The sequence below is a fragment of the Lepidochelys kempii genome, chromosome 9 (genome assembly GCF_965140265.1).
Source record: "Lepidochelys kempii isolate rLepKem1 chromosome 9, rLepKem1.hap2, whole genome shotgun sequence".
In the NCBI taxonomy this organism is placed as follows: domain Eukaryota; kingdom Metazoa; phylum Chordata; order Testudines; family Cheloniidae; genus Lepidochelys; species Lepidochelys kempii.
In genome coordinates this window covers 81420805-81433080 of record NC_133264.1, presented here as the reverse complement: position 1 = coordinate 81433080, position 12276 = coordinate 81420805, and the positions used below count along the sequence as shown (strand labels likewise).

Here is a 12276-nt window from a genome sequence, read left to right as displayed (position 1 = left end):
ATCCCCTCCAATCGTTCACCAGAATAGATGTATATATGTCTTCTTTGAATGAACAATGCAGAGTATCATATGTATGGGCCTAGTCTTCTGTTGGCAGATATGTTCCTTCTGGCACAAACCAAGGCATACTAATTTAAACATACTTGTGTTAATAGATATGATTCACTGTCCCCCAAAGTGTCCATACAAATAGGCCTCCAATAATACCATTGCACACTTTTTGACTATCCATACACTATTAATAATCTGACTTTCTTCTCACTTTACAGAAGCTGCAATGATTGATTCCTACATGTACACAAAAGATTTACTGTTTGCAGTTTGCTTGCAATAAACAGTGGGAATTTATTTAATTCCATATGAATATCATATTCTAGGACAGGGGTGGCCAACCCGAGCCTGAGAAGGAGCCAGAATTTACCAATTACATTGCCAAAGAGCCACAGTAATACGTCAGCAGCCCCCACATCTGCTCTCCAGCCCCCAGTCCCTTCCGCCTGCCGGCAGCCCCAACCAATCAGCACCTACTCCTCCCTCCCCCCGCAATCAGCTGTTTCATGTGCGCAGGAGGCTATGGGGGGAAGAGGGGAGGAGCGAGGGCATGCAAGGCTCAGGGGCAGGGGCCTTGGGGGAAGGGGTGGAGTGGGGGCAAGTCTTGGGGCAGAGCAGGGGGTTGAGTAATGAGCACCTCCAGCACACTGGAAAGTTAGCATCTATAGCTCCAGCCCCGGAATCAGTGCCTAGGTAAGGAGCCGCATATTAACCTCTGAAGAGCCGCATGTGGCTCCGGAGCCACAGGTTGGCCTCCCCTGTTTTAGGAAGTAACTTGGAGAAATCACTGAGAATGGGTTATTGATCCATAAGGTTACAGATTTTCTGCCTGTAAAATCTAACCTTAGACATTTCCTTCTACCAAAAAAATAAAAAAGGAGTAGTAATAATAATGTGAATGTTATGCTAGAATCTTGGCAACCATTTTATAGCAATTATGGTGGGACGTCTTTAAATAAATTGGGAAAGCAGTGAAAGCAAGTAGTTTAAAGTTATTTAACTTCAAAACCAGATAAAGAATCATTTATTTGGTTAGCATCACTTGGCATTAAAAATGATGTACCAGTCTTCTGCTCCCAGGCACGCTTATTATTAATCCTGCTTGATGGTAACGAAGGCAGAATTTGATCATTTAGTTCTGAGAAAAAGAATTCAACCCTGTTGAAGTAATGAATGTGTTTGGGACATGTGAGTCTTTCAGAGAACAACTGCTGGTATTTTCCTTACTTTTTGTATCCCTTTTTTCTTGTCCTTGTTTCTAATGATCTGTTTGAAGACTGAAACAGAATGATGGTTCTTTAGTAAAATATTTTTGTTTCCATATCAGTAAGGTTATGGAGTTGCTGGTAAATACTAGATTGCTGCCAGTGATTATGCACTGTACCCTGGCACACTTACTGGTATTCTACCTGTCATCCCAAATTAATTGTAAGGGCTACCTTCTGCCCATGGACCAACACACACATTTTATTTAAAATCAGTGGGTCGTGCCTGCTGCGAGCTGGAGGCTGATATTTGACTCTAAGCTTTTTATGTCATTAGATAAACAGAATTTGTTTCAGTATTACTGAACAACTTCACGATAATGTTAGACTTCCTTCCCATTCTTAAACAATAATATATACAGTCATTGAAAAGCGAACAATGTTTGCATCTTTTGAACCACTTTGTATATACTGTGAGTATACCAGCTCTTGGCAGGTTTGCTATATAATGCTACAAATTTGAAATTCTGTTGTATTCAGAAAACTTGAATGTACAGTTATGTAGGACAAAGATGATACTTTTTATTTAGCTAGATGCAATATATTGTTTATATTGCCATTCAGTTTTTGCCAAGATTATAGAATAACACTGTATATATAGATGCTAAAATACTATGATTATGAGCATGAAATAAAATCCTATATAGAACAGAATATTATTTCTTGTTGAGTTAAAACATTTCTTTTATTATCTTTTTTTAAAAGGTGGCATTTGATAGTCTAAATCTGAACATTTTGTAAACAACTACAATTTACTCTAATTGTATTTTTAAAAAGTAATGCGCAAATACACCCAGCATCATATATTTCCTGGTATATTAGTCCATTATAATCAGTTCAGCAAGAAATTTTCCGCAATATATAAACAGACTAGAACTACGTTCACCTGAGTTTTCAGTTGTTTCACTCTGTCAGTATCTGAAGCAAAATTATCTCCTACTCAAAGTTTTCTGAGTGATGGATTTTAGCAGCAAGGGTTCCCTGAGATAGCTGCAATGATTATAACATTTTGAAAACAGTCCTAGTTCCTGTGCAGGACAGCTAGCAGTCTGACACAAGTTGAATGAGAATTGTCCTTTACAAAATTGACATTTCAAGGGGAGAAAAAAAGATGAGTCCTTTTCACTTTCTCCTGTTCATTCTGAGACTATGACCTGCTGTATCTCAATGGGCTGTAATCCATTTATTGCATGTGGTGGTGGGAACAGAGAGTTAGACATCTCAGCTGGGCTAACTGAACCTGAGTCACTCTGAACTGAGCCTCCACTGCCATCAAACTGAGAGATTTTCTTCTTGATCATTTTCCTCTCCTTGGCTCGGCGATTCTGAAACCAGATTTTCACCTGAAATGTTATAAACAGTGTATGTTTAATTCTGATAAGTAGTTAGAGTGGTGTACAATAACATTAGCAACAGAAAGGGAAAAATTACCTTTAAGGAGTGAAAAAGCTATGTTTATTATGCAACCATATTATAGCTAATAGAAACTTTATTTCTTTCTCATGTCTGCCCATGTTATAGATATTTTTGTGTTTTAATTAGAACTACAGCAACATAGGAATTACCTTATTCGAAAAGACCAGAGGTCCCTCTACTCCACTATCTTTTCTCTGACAGTGGCCAGTACTAGATGTTTCTGAGGAACGTGCAATTATGGAATATGTCCATAAGAGAAGTTTCTTTCTATTCCATTAATTAGAGGTTGATTTATGTCCTGAAGCATGAGAGTTTATTACCTTCCACACTTAAAAAACCCCCCAAAACTATTTAACAAAAGGTGGATGTTCACTTTTTTTTTAATCTTGCTCTGCTCTTGACTTCAATGATATCTAGTGACAGTAAGTTCCATGGACTAATGATGCATATAAAAAGATTTCACTTTTATCAGTTTTAAATCTGCTGCCTTTTCAATTTAATTGTGTATCATCACAAGGTCTACCTTCACCATATCATTCATTTATCATCTTGTATACCTCTCTTATGTCCCCACTGATACATTTCAGAACCTCCTGTGTTTTTGCTACATTCCTTTAGATAGGTGACCAGAGCTGAAGGCTGTATTGCATGTGAGCATGTAACATTTATATAATGGCATTATAATAATTTCAGTATTTTCCATGACATTCCTTATGCATTCTACCATTTCTCTTCCTTTATAGATATTGATGATAATAACAACAACTCATATAATGTTTTTCACTGGTAGAACTCAAAACACTTTACAACAGAGGTCATTTACATTATCACCATTATATATACAAGTGGAGAAACTGAATCAAAGTGATAAGCAGGATTTAGATATGTATGTGATGTGTGTTTTAGAAATGCTAATAGATCATTACAAATTTTGTCAAAATTTTACTAGCAATAAAATTAAAGTCCATATTAATAAAAAGCACAGATTGCCATTCACAAACAGGGCTCCTTTATATAAGAGAAAAGTAACTGAACATAATAGAGGACTAATTGCTGGTTCTAAGCAGTGGCACTGATTACTTCAGAAATCTCCTTAGTGTAAGGTAGGTAGGCTGGTTTACACTATGTATTCCTCAAAATCCAACGCCTAGTTTTAAAGTTGAACATCTATGCATCATTACCCCCCTTTTTTTCTTTAGCGATCTCATTCTACTCCATGTTGTCTCTTAGTCTGCATGTGGAGGAAGAGGAGGCAATTAAAGAAGGAGACTATTCAAAAGAGCTGAATATGTTTACTCAGAAGAGAACTAAAAAGAAAAATCTCTAGATCTGCCCAGGCAGGGAAGAGGCACTCCGTATAAATAAAGTATTGGAGAGGTGATAGTTTTTTCAATATTAACAAATCCTGTCTCCTCTTACTGACTTCAGCAGAACCTGTAAAGTTCTGTTGTACAAGGAGGGGTGGGATTCTGGGACCCCTTACACTAGTTTATATCTCCCGCACACCATAGAGCTGTGCTCCACAGGTGCTGGATCCAATCTAGTGATTTCTGGGGGGAATTCCCCACCCTGAATACCTATAGATTTCCCCTAAACAGTGTCTATATACTTTGGCTCAATTGCAGGGAAACATCCATATTCAGGACAGCACTTAATCATGTGCTTAATGTTAGAGATAAATGTAAGTGTGTGCTGGAGTGATTTCCTGAATTAGGGCCCTGAGCTGTGCATAGGGATAAGAATTTGGCCCTAAAACTTCTGGTTTAAAGTAACCTGTGTGCTACCTGTAAAATGTAAAGCATTGGTGAAAAAACTGCTGACTATCCAGGGGTATGTAAGACCCTCACTCCAGGCACTGAACTCACATAGATCAAAGGCAGATATGGCCCACAGAAAGTAATATTAATAAATCAAAACCAAAAAATACATAGACATGTTTTATTGCTATTTGCATTCTCCATTTTCATTCTGTCTGCTGATAGCTGAACTGAGCGTGATGCTGTAGATCTCTTCTGGGTCACCATTTTGTTGCGACTGCAAGAATGAAGCAAAATGGAGAATGCCATAGTTATAACGGACAGAACTAAAACAATGCTATGTTATGTTAAATTGGGTCTTTTTAAAATTCCAGCTGTGTACATGTGGTTAGCTGGTGTGTAGGCAAGAAAGAGTGCTTTTCCATGCCTGTGGTTTGAGGTTAATTCCTTATGGTTAGTTATTCAAACTTTTCCCACATAGTAACCAGAGAAAACATATATGACTCCAGGTTTTTATGTTAAACTGACTGTTATTTATTTGTATTTAGCATATTCTACAGCTCCTATAGCCATGGCAGCTACATTGCTGCAACCAATCAACTGTGTCTTGGTCCTATGTTACTTATAGAACATCAGCACTGAATTCATTGGCTTATCATCTCTGATAACTACCATTAATAGGACCTGGCCTGTAAATACGAAATATATAAAAAAATCTTGTATTTGCTCCGTTTACCTGTCTCTCAGATAGTCCCAGGTTTGCTGCAAGTTCAGACTTCCTCCTTATTGTAATGTATCTGTTGCAATGAAACTCCTTCTCTAATTCTAGTCTCTGGTGATCTGTGTAAACAACTCGGTACTTTTCCTTTGTTCTTGTTTTACCTGTTTAAGAAACACATGTATTTTAATACTTTGACTATAGCATCTTCCATCTGAGGATCTCAAAAAACTTTATAGACATTAATGAATTCAGCCTCACATTACCCATTTGGGATTATTTTCTCTGTTACAGATTTGGAAACTGAGGTGCAGAGCGGTTAAGTGACTTACCCAGAGTCACACAGTGTGTCTATAGCATAGCTGTGAGCAGAATCCAGATCTCCTTATATCTATGCTTTAACTAATGCTTTCTTTCTGTTCCATTATTGCTCTAGGGAGTCATTTCTTCATAGTTTTCCCTAATTACTTTTTGTTACTAATACATGCAAAATAATGAGCAATCAAAATTATTTCTCAAAGTAAATATCCTATGCCACCTTTCTTCTGAGAGGATCCTAAAGCACTTAATACAAATTATGTGATGTAAACGTATAAATTGTTGGTGTTTGCTATCTTCTGCCCCAAAGGCTGCTGTATTTCACTGCCAGGTGAAGTGATGCCTGTGGTCTTTGTGTGTGCATATGCATACATATACATCACAGGAGTAACTTCCCGCAGCACTAAAATTCAGCCACCATCTGTTTTTTTAGAAACATGCTTTAATTCCATGTCTGGTTGAGATGTACAACCAAGGTATCATAAGAAATAAATTTGGCCCTAAGACATTGGTTTCACATCTCTTTCAAACATAGAATTAAAGAAATGTTCTACTAAAAAACAGATAGTAAATATGTTTTTTATCAGTGACCTTGTTCAGTTCTAGGGCACAAATAGCAATTCAATAACATTTAATTAGAATTACCTGCAAAATAAAGGCCCAGGTTTGCAGCGTCCTGAATGCCTCTTGAGCTTGATATTATGGGTACAGAGTGCCTTCAATTGTTATTGGGAATTGAAGGCACATGGTAAAATGTTGTACCAGGCCCTAACATTAGTGTACAAAAACTATTTCAATGTCACCCCATCCCAAAACAAAATCAGACAAAAGATGCTCATAAGTATGCTGGATTAATATTATTACCATGTCTATTACTTGGTGTTTGGAAGATAAACTTTCATTTTCTGTGGGTAAGATTATCAGATGTTAATACAGAGAGGTCATTCTGTAATGTATTTGTTCTCTTTAGCACTTTCCAAAGTTGATTGGGAAGGGTGGTGTGTTTGGTGTGTGGTGTTTTGTTTTTTTTTTGTTTTTTTTGTAAAATCCTTCTGATCTTCCCAGGTTGTTTTTGATGTGAGGGTTTTTTGGGACAAACTGTAGGACAAAGACTCCTTTAAAGTGGTTCTCTAAACTCCATTGAGGTGTTAAGATGAAGCACACGCCACACAAAAGAGCTACAAGAAGATCTTATCAAGAACCTCTTTCACATTCAGAAACACAGCCAATTGGTTTGGAATTTACAAGCCCTAAACAAATGTCAGACTCTCTTTCATCTTAGGAAAAAAAGAAAGGGAGAGAAATAGATGAAGGAATATTTCTTTTGCTCATGGCTTTTTAATTTGTAGACTACAGCACGGCTGATTTGTGTAGATAATCCTGGTGGTTTATCTTAAGTTACACAATTTAGGGTGATTTCCTAAACCCAATATTACTTTAAATAGGAAATGTTTCTATCACTAAAAGTCACATTTATTGGTGATGTTAGTTTGTTGAATATTTCAACCCATATTTTGCTTTTCTTAGGATGGCTAAAGTCCTGGCTTTGAAATATTTGGCTTAAGTGATGGGTGTTCTGTTAACAGTGGTCTAGCTATTATGTTCCAATTACATTTTAAGCCATTAGTCTAACTTGTGAAAACAAGAGTTTAAACAGGGTTATTCTAACTTTTCCATAATCAGTAAATATAACCAAGATTCGAGGGAGTAGGATAGAAGGAACAGTTTATCCCATTCCACTTGGCCATAAAATTCACAGAGCATTTCTTCTGAAGACAATAAAGCTAGGAGAAGGCCTCTTTATTTGCTGTGAAAATCATCACCCTTTCCGGCAATATAACTCCTGAAGAAAAGAGGGAGAAGGAAGAGACAGGGCTGCATATCAAAGCAGAGAGAAGTGTTAAAAGGGTCTGTTGCCTCAATATGACAGATAGGCCTCAAAATCCAAGACAATGTAGCCCAGGGAAAAAATAGATGTCACAACTGGATTACAAAGTGAAATAAATTAGCATTAGAACTGGTACCTGGCCCTTTTCCTCATGGCTTCTTTCCTATTTCATTTTCCAACAGATTTTTATTGTGATGACATCTGAACTAATTGTACATCGTGATCTATCTAAACACACACATATCTATATAAAATGTGTGTAATATGTCGAAACAGAAAACGTGTCTGAGGCTTGTTCCTGCAAGCCATGCATGAATAATCTTTACTCTTAATAATCCCACTGAACTCAATGCTGATATTTTTGTGAATGTGGTTTGCCAGATTGCTCCCCCTACAATTTCCACATGCACTTCTTTGGCGGTTTGAAATACGTTCTCTGGACCTCTGTATAAATGTGCCTTCCTTCCTCCCTCCATTCCCCTTTCACCCCTCGCAGAATATGATATAAGAGAAGGAAATACTGAGTTTCATTTTATACCATTACTTGAATTGGTTTAAAAATAAATTGGATTTAAGGTCTAATCCTACACCATTAAAATCAATAGGGATTTTGTTTTTGACTCCAGCGAAAACAGGATCAAATCTTGGGGAAATAGGGATGTGTTCCTTTCAGTTTGTGGCACCCTGTCTTGAAAGGCATACAGCTTGATTCAATTTGCATTTTTAAAAAATTCTTGTTGCATAATTCATAGATTCATAGATATTTAGGTCAGAAGGGACTATTATGATCATCTAGTCTGACCTCCTGCACAACGCAGGCCACAGAATTTCACCCACCACTCCTGCGAAAAACCTCTCACCTATGTCTGAGCTATTGAAGTCTTCAAATCGTGGTTTAAAGACTTCAAGGAGCAGAGAATCCTCCAGCAAGTGACCCATGCCCCATGCTGCAGAGGAAAGCAAAAAACCTCCAGGGCCTCTTCCAATCTGCCCTGGAGGAAAATTCCTTCCCGGCCCCAAATATGGCGATCAGCTAAACCCTGAGCATATGGGCAAGATTCACCCAGATACTACAGAAATAATGTGTTTCTTATTTTTAAAACCCCAACATAATTGCACTGTAGCTTTTGAAGAATGGAATTTAACATTTTCTTTGAAAATACAGTTTTAGAGGACTATATAATATGTAATTGTTTATACAAAAATATATTAATAATTACATTTCAAAGAGTCCATAATATTGGAAAGTATCAAATCATAATTTTCTTTTTTTATTGCAGCATTTTTTTCCTGAGAATTGGTTTGGTGAGTTATTACTTTTAATGGTTTTGCTTTGGATGCAACTGAATTTAAAATATATCCAGCAAAATGTAGTATTTTGCTACAGTATGTACTGTACAAAATATATTGTCAAAATTTAATGCATTAAGTATGAGAAGAGATTTTGACATTATTTTTGTAATCCCTGCTGATATCTTCAGCACTACATTTAGGAAAGTTCCCGCATTTCATTTCATTTAATACATTTTGGCCCCAATCATGCAAAGACTTACATGTGCTGAAATAAAGTTGAGTTATATCAGACTACTCACAATGAGTAAAATTAAGTACATATGAAATCTTTGTAGGTCAGGGCCATATATTTCAGATATAGTTTCTTAACAATGAAATAGTCTTGGAAGAAAAGTGAGAGAAATCTTATTCCTAGAGTCATGTAAAACTAGACTGGACAGAGCTCTAGTTAATACATATGGGGGAGCAGTTCTACACTGGTAGAGGTGGATATGATGACTCAGCAGGCTTTTTCCGTCTTTGATTTCTTTAATTCTATAGAAGATGGAATGTTTTAAGTTCTTCTTATTGCAATATCTTCTAGAGAAAGCATTGATCAGTTAGCCTGTATGATTCCCATTTAATTTTATTTCCTTTGCGTTTAGGTTTTTTTTTTTTTTTTTTTTAAATGTAGAGACTTTTTAGCAAATTGTTAAAACTGTATTTACATTTGGACTATTACTAGGGACATGTGTGGGACTAATAACATTAACTACCTTTTACATTCAGTATTTTCCTTTTTTAAAATTAAAAAATCAAGCTTGGTGAAATCTTGTTTGGACTGTGTTATATATACATCTCACACGATATACTTCATTTTCCCAAATAGAATTTATTTTTCACAAGATTAAGACATTTTTGGACCTGATCCTGTTAGGTTCTGAGTGAACTCAAACTATTGAAGTCAAATGGGAGAGTTGAAGGTGCTCAACACCTCAAAAGATTGGGCCCTGGGAAGCTAAAGCCCTGATCAGGCAAAAACTTACCTGCTTAACTGTCCCTTAAATTGAGTCTATTCACAGGCCTCAATTAAACAGTCCATTTCTGTTCACAAAGCATGTGTTAGGTACTTTGCTGAATAAAGATGGCCTTAAGCATCTGCTTAAATGTTTGGCTGAATTGGGGCTTCAGTGCATTAAATTAAGCCTGTGTATAAGTCTTTACAAGGTCTGGGCCTATTAATGGCTTCCGATGTTGGTAAACTCTTAAGTACTGTATGGAACTCGGCTTCCTGATTTTTTGTATCTATTTCATTCCTTAAACATACTAGTTCAATTAGAATTCAGTGGAGTTACATCACAAGGATGAATTTTGTCCCATTGCCCTTTAATTCAGTCACACCAGCTCTTCTGAGTCCATCCAACTCTTACATCCGTTTTACATGAATGAACTCTTGATTTGCACAAGAGAATGTGAGGAGAAAACCAGATCCTATTAATATGCCTGGTTTTGAGGAACCATGTACGTATGGACATATACAGGCTCCAAATGGACACTCTGTGATATCTGAAGACTGGCTTAGGTTTATTTTTATTTTTTAACAAAAATGAAATATAAACTAAACATGGACATTTTGGCTGAAAAACAATTGCAAAACTAATCTTGTTCTTGAGTTACTAGTAGCCATCTGTAACTGAATATATGTATCCTGTAAGATTGTTCCAGTTGTAACTGCCCTTCTTTCCTTAGGCCATTTTCTTTGATGGTGTGTAACACACACTTACTATTTTTAACCTTAACAATAGATTTAGCAGCTGGCAGGCCTTGCTACACATAATCTACACCCAGCTGATCTACACAGAAAGGGTCTTCTGGCATGCAGCTTGTCACAAAATCGAGCACATCAAGCTCTGACAGTTTGAACAAGGGAGGTTTTTAAATGTCTAACTGTAACACATAACAAAATCCTGTTGAACAAGGAGATACTTTTAAAAACAACTAAAAAGAAAACCAAACCGAAATGAGAAGCTCTCCTTTCGTTGGGACTTGTCATGTCTGCAAAAAAATTTATACAATCAATAAAATCATAATTAAGGCTGATCGCTTGCCAGGGAATGTATCTACTCAATTGATAAATCCACTAAGTGAAATAAAAAATATACTAACCAGGAGAAAATGGCTTAATCATCATAGTTGGAGGGGCCTAAACTGAATTCTCTTTTAAAGAATTGTTGAAAGAATAAAGCCAAACTGAAGATGTCAAAACATTTATTGCTCAATAGCTAGCAAGATAGTAACATAGTATTTTTGCAAATATGACTATTAAAAGTAAGTACATTTAACACTTTCTCATAAAACTTATTAAATGGCTTTTCTTTTAGTTAAATAATTTTTGTTATGAATACTGTTTTCTGCATGTACATTAATAATATTTTGTCTACAATACATTTTATCCAAAAGGATCTTAAAGTGCATTACAGACTATGTGCAAAGATCATGTTATAGTTTGTGAAATGTAGCCAGATCTAAGGTAGAACACAGCAGCCATTCCACACAAGCAACATTAAAAAACATTTATAAGAGAAAAGTGAAACTAGTACGAATTTAGTTCAAACTGTATTTATAAAGTGCTACATTAAATATAATGAGCAATCCAGCTAGGTATGAGATCCAATTAAGACTCTCTATAAATGAGACCAGTGAAAGATAATAGAAAATGTTTTAGAGGGTTGAAAGTTCACTTACCTGCAGTAGTAGATTGCGTTTTTCTCATCCATTCATAAGAGTTGTGCTTTTGACTGTTGGGAGAGATTTGCTCTGCATTAATTGTATCTACAGGAGGTAAAACTCCAGATCCAGCAGGATGCAGGGAATTGTAATCAGTAGAGCTGTAGGAGACCTGCCCAGGAGACGAGCCATTGATTTGTGCAGCAGTAACTATGCTGGAGGGTGCTGGGCCATAAGTATTCCAGTCTTCTCTTTGCGTGCCATAGTGGGATCCCCAACCTCCTGAAGACTGTCCAGGGTTGTCCATGCTTGGCACATGATGATATCCCATGTAATCTGAATAGGATGGAGTGGAGACAAAGTTTTGCACCGGTAGATTGTTGTTGCACCTTACGGATCCTGGATACATGCTGGTTTCTTTATCCAAAAGATAACTTACGTACATGATGGTTGCAACTGGTGAAAGAACTTTGTTAAGACATCCTGTTCATCAATGTTTTCTTTCACTCTTTAAAAAAAAAATTGTATTCCTGATCTTAATAAATGATATTCTACTTGGAATCTTCTAACTCATCCTGTATTATCAACAACTGTTTTTACCAGGTGCTGGTGGTAATGGTTTACCAAGATCTTGTCTGACGTCAGGGTAACTGCCTGCCTCATAATTACATTTGCATTCAAATGAAGGGCTGACCATCCAGGCAACCCCACCTTGCTGCTAGTTCTAGTGCTTCCTTTTTCACAGATCTTTTATGTATCCTACCCCCATTCCCACTCATCTAAAACAATTCCACCACAGCACAATGATGTTGAAATTGCTTGTGCTTCTAGAAAAAAAAATTGTTTTTTAAAATCTATATAGGT

The 12276-nt window shown here is 36.5% G+C and overlaps 1 protein-coding gene across 1 annotated transcript; it reads right to left on the bottom strand.

Annotated features, from left to right (window-relative positions):
* Positions 1–2452: 2452 nt before the first annotated feature.
* On the bottom strand, positions 2453–11857 carry CDX4 (caudal type homeobox 4). The gene is made up of 3 exons (XM_073361076.1): positions 11431–11857; positions 5226–5371; positions 2453–2659 (listed from the first exon to the last, which is right to left on the bottom strand). The coding sequence occupies exons 1-3, from the start codon at positions 11855–11857 to the stop codon at positions 2453–2455; spliced, it is 780 nt and encodes a 259-aa protein (XP_073217177.1).
* Positions 11858–12276: the final 419 nt, after the last annotated feature.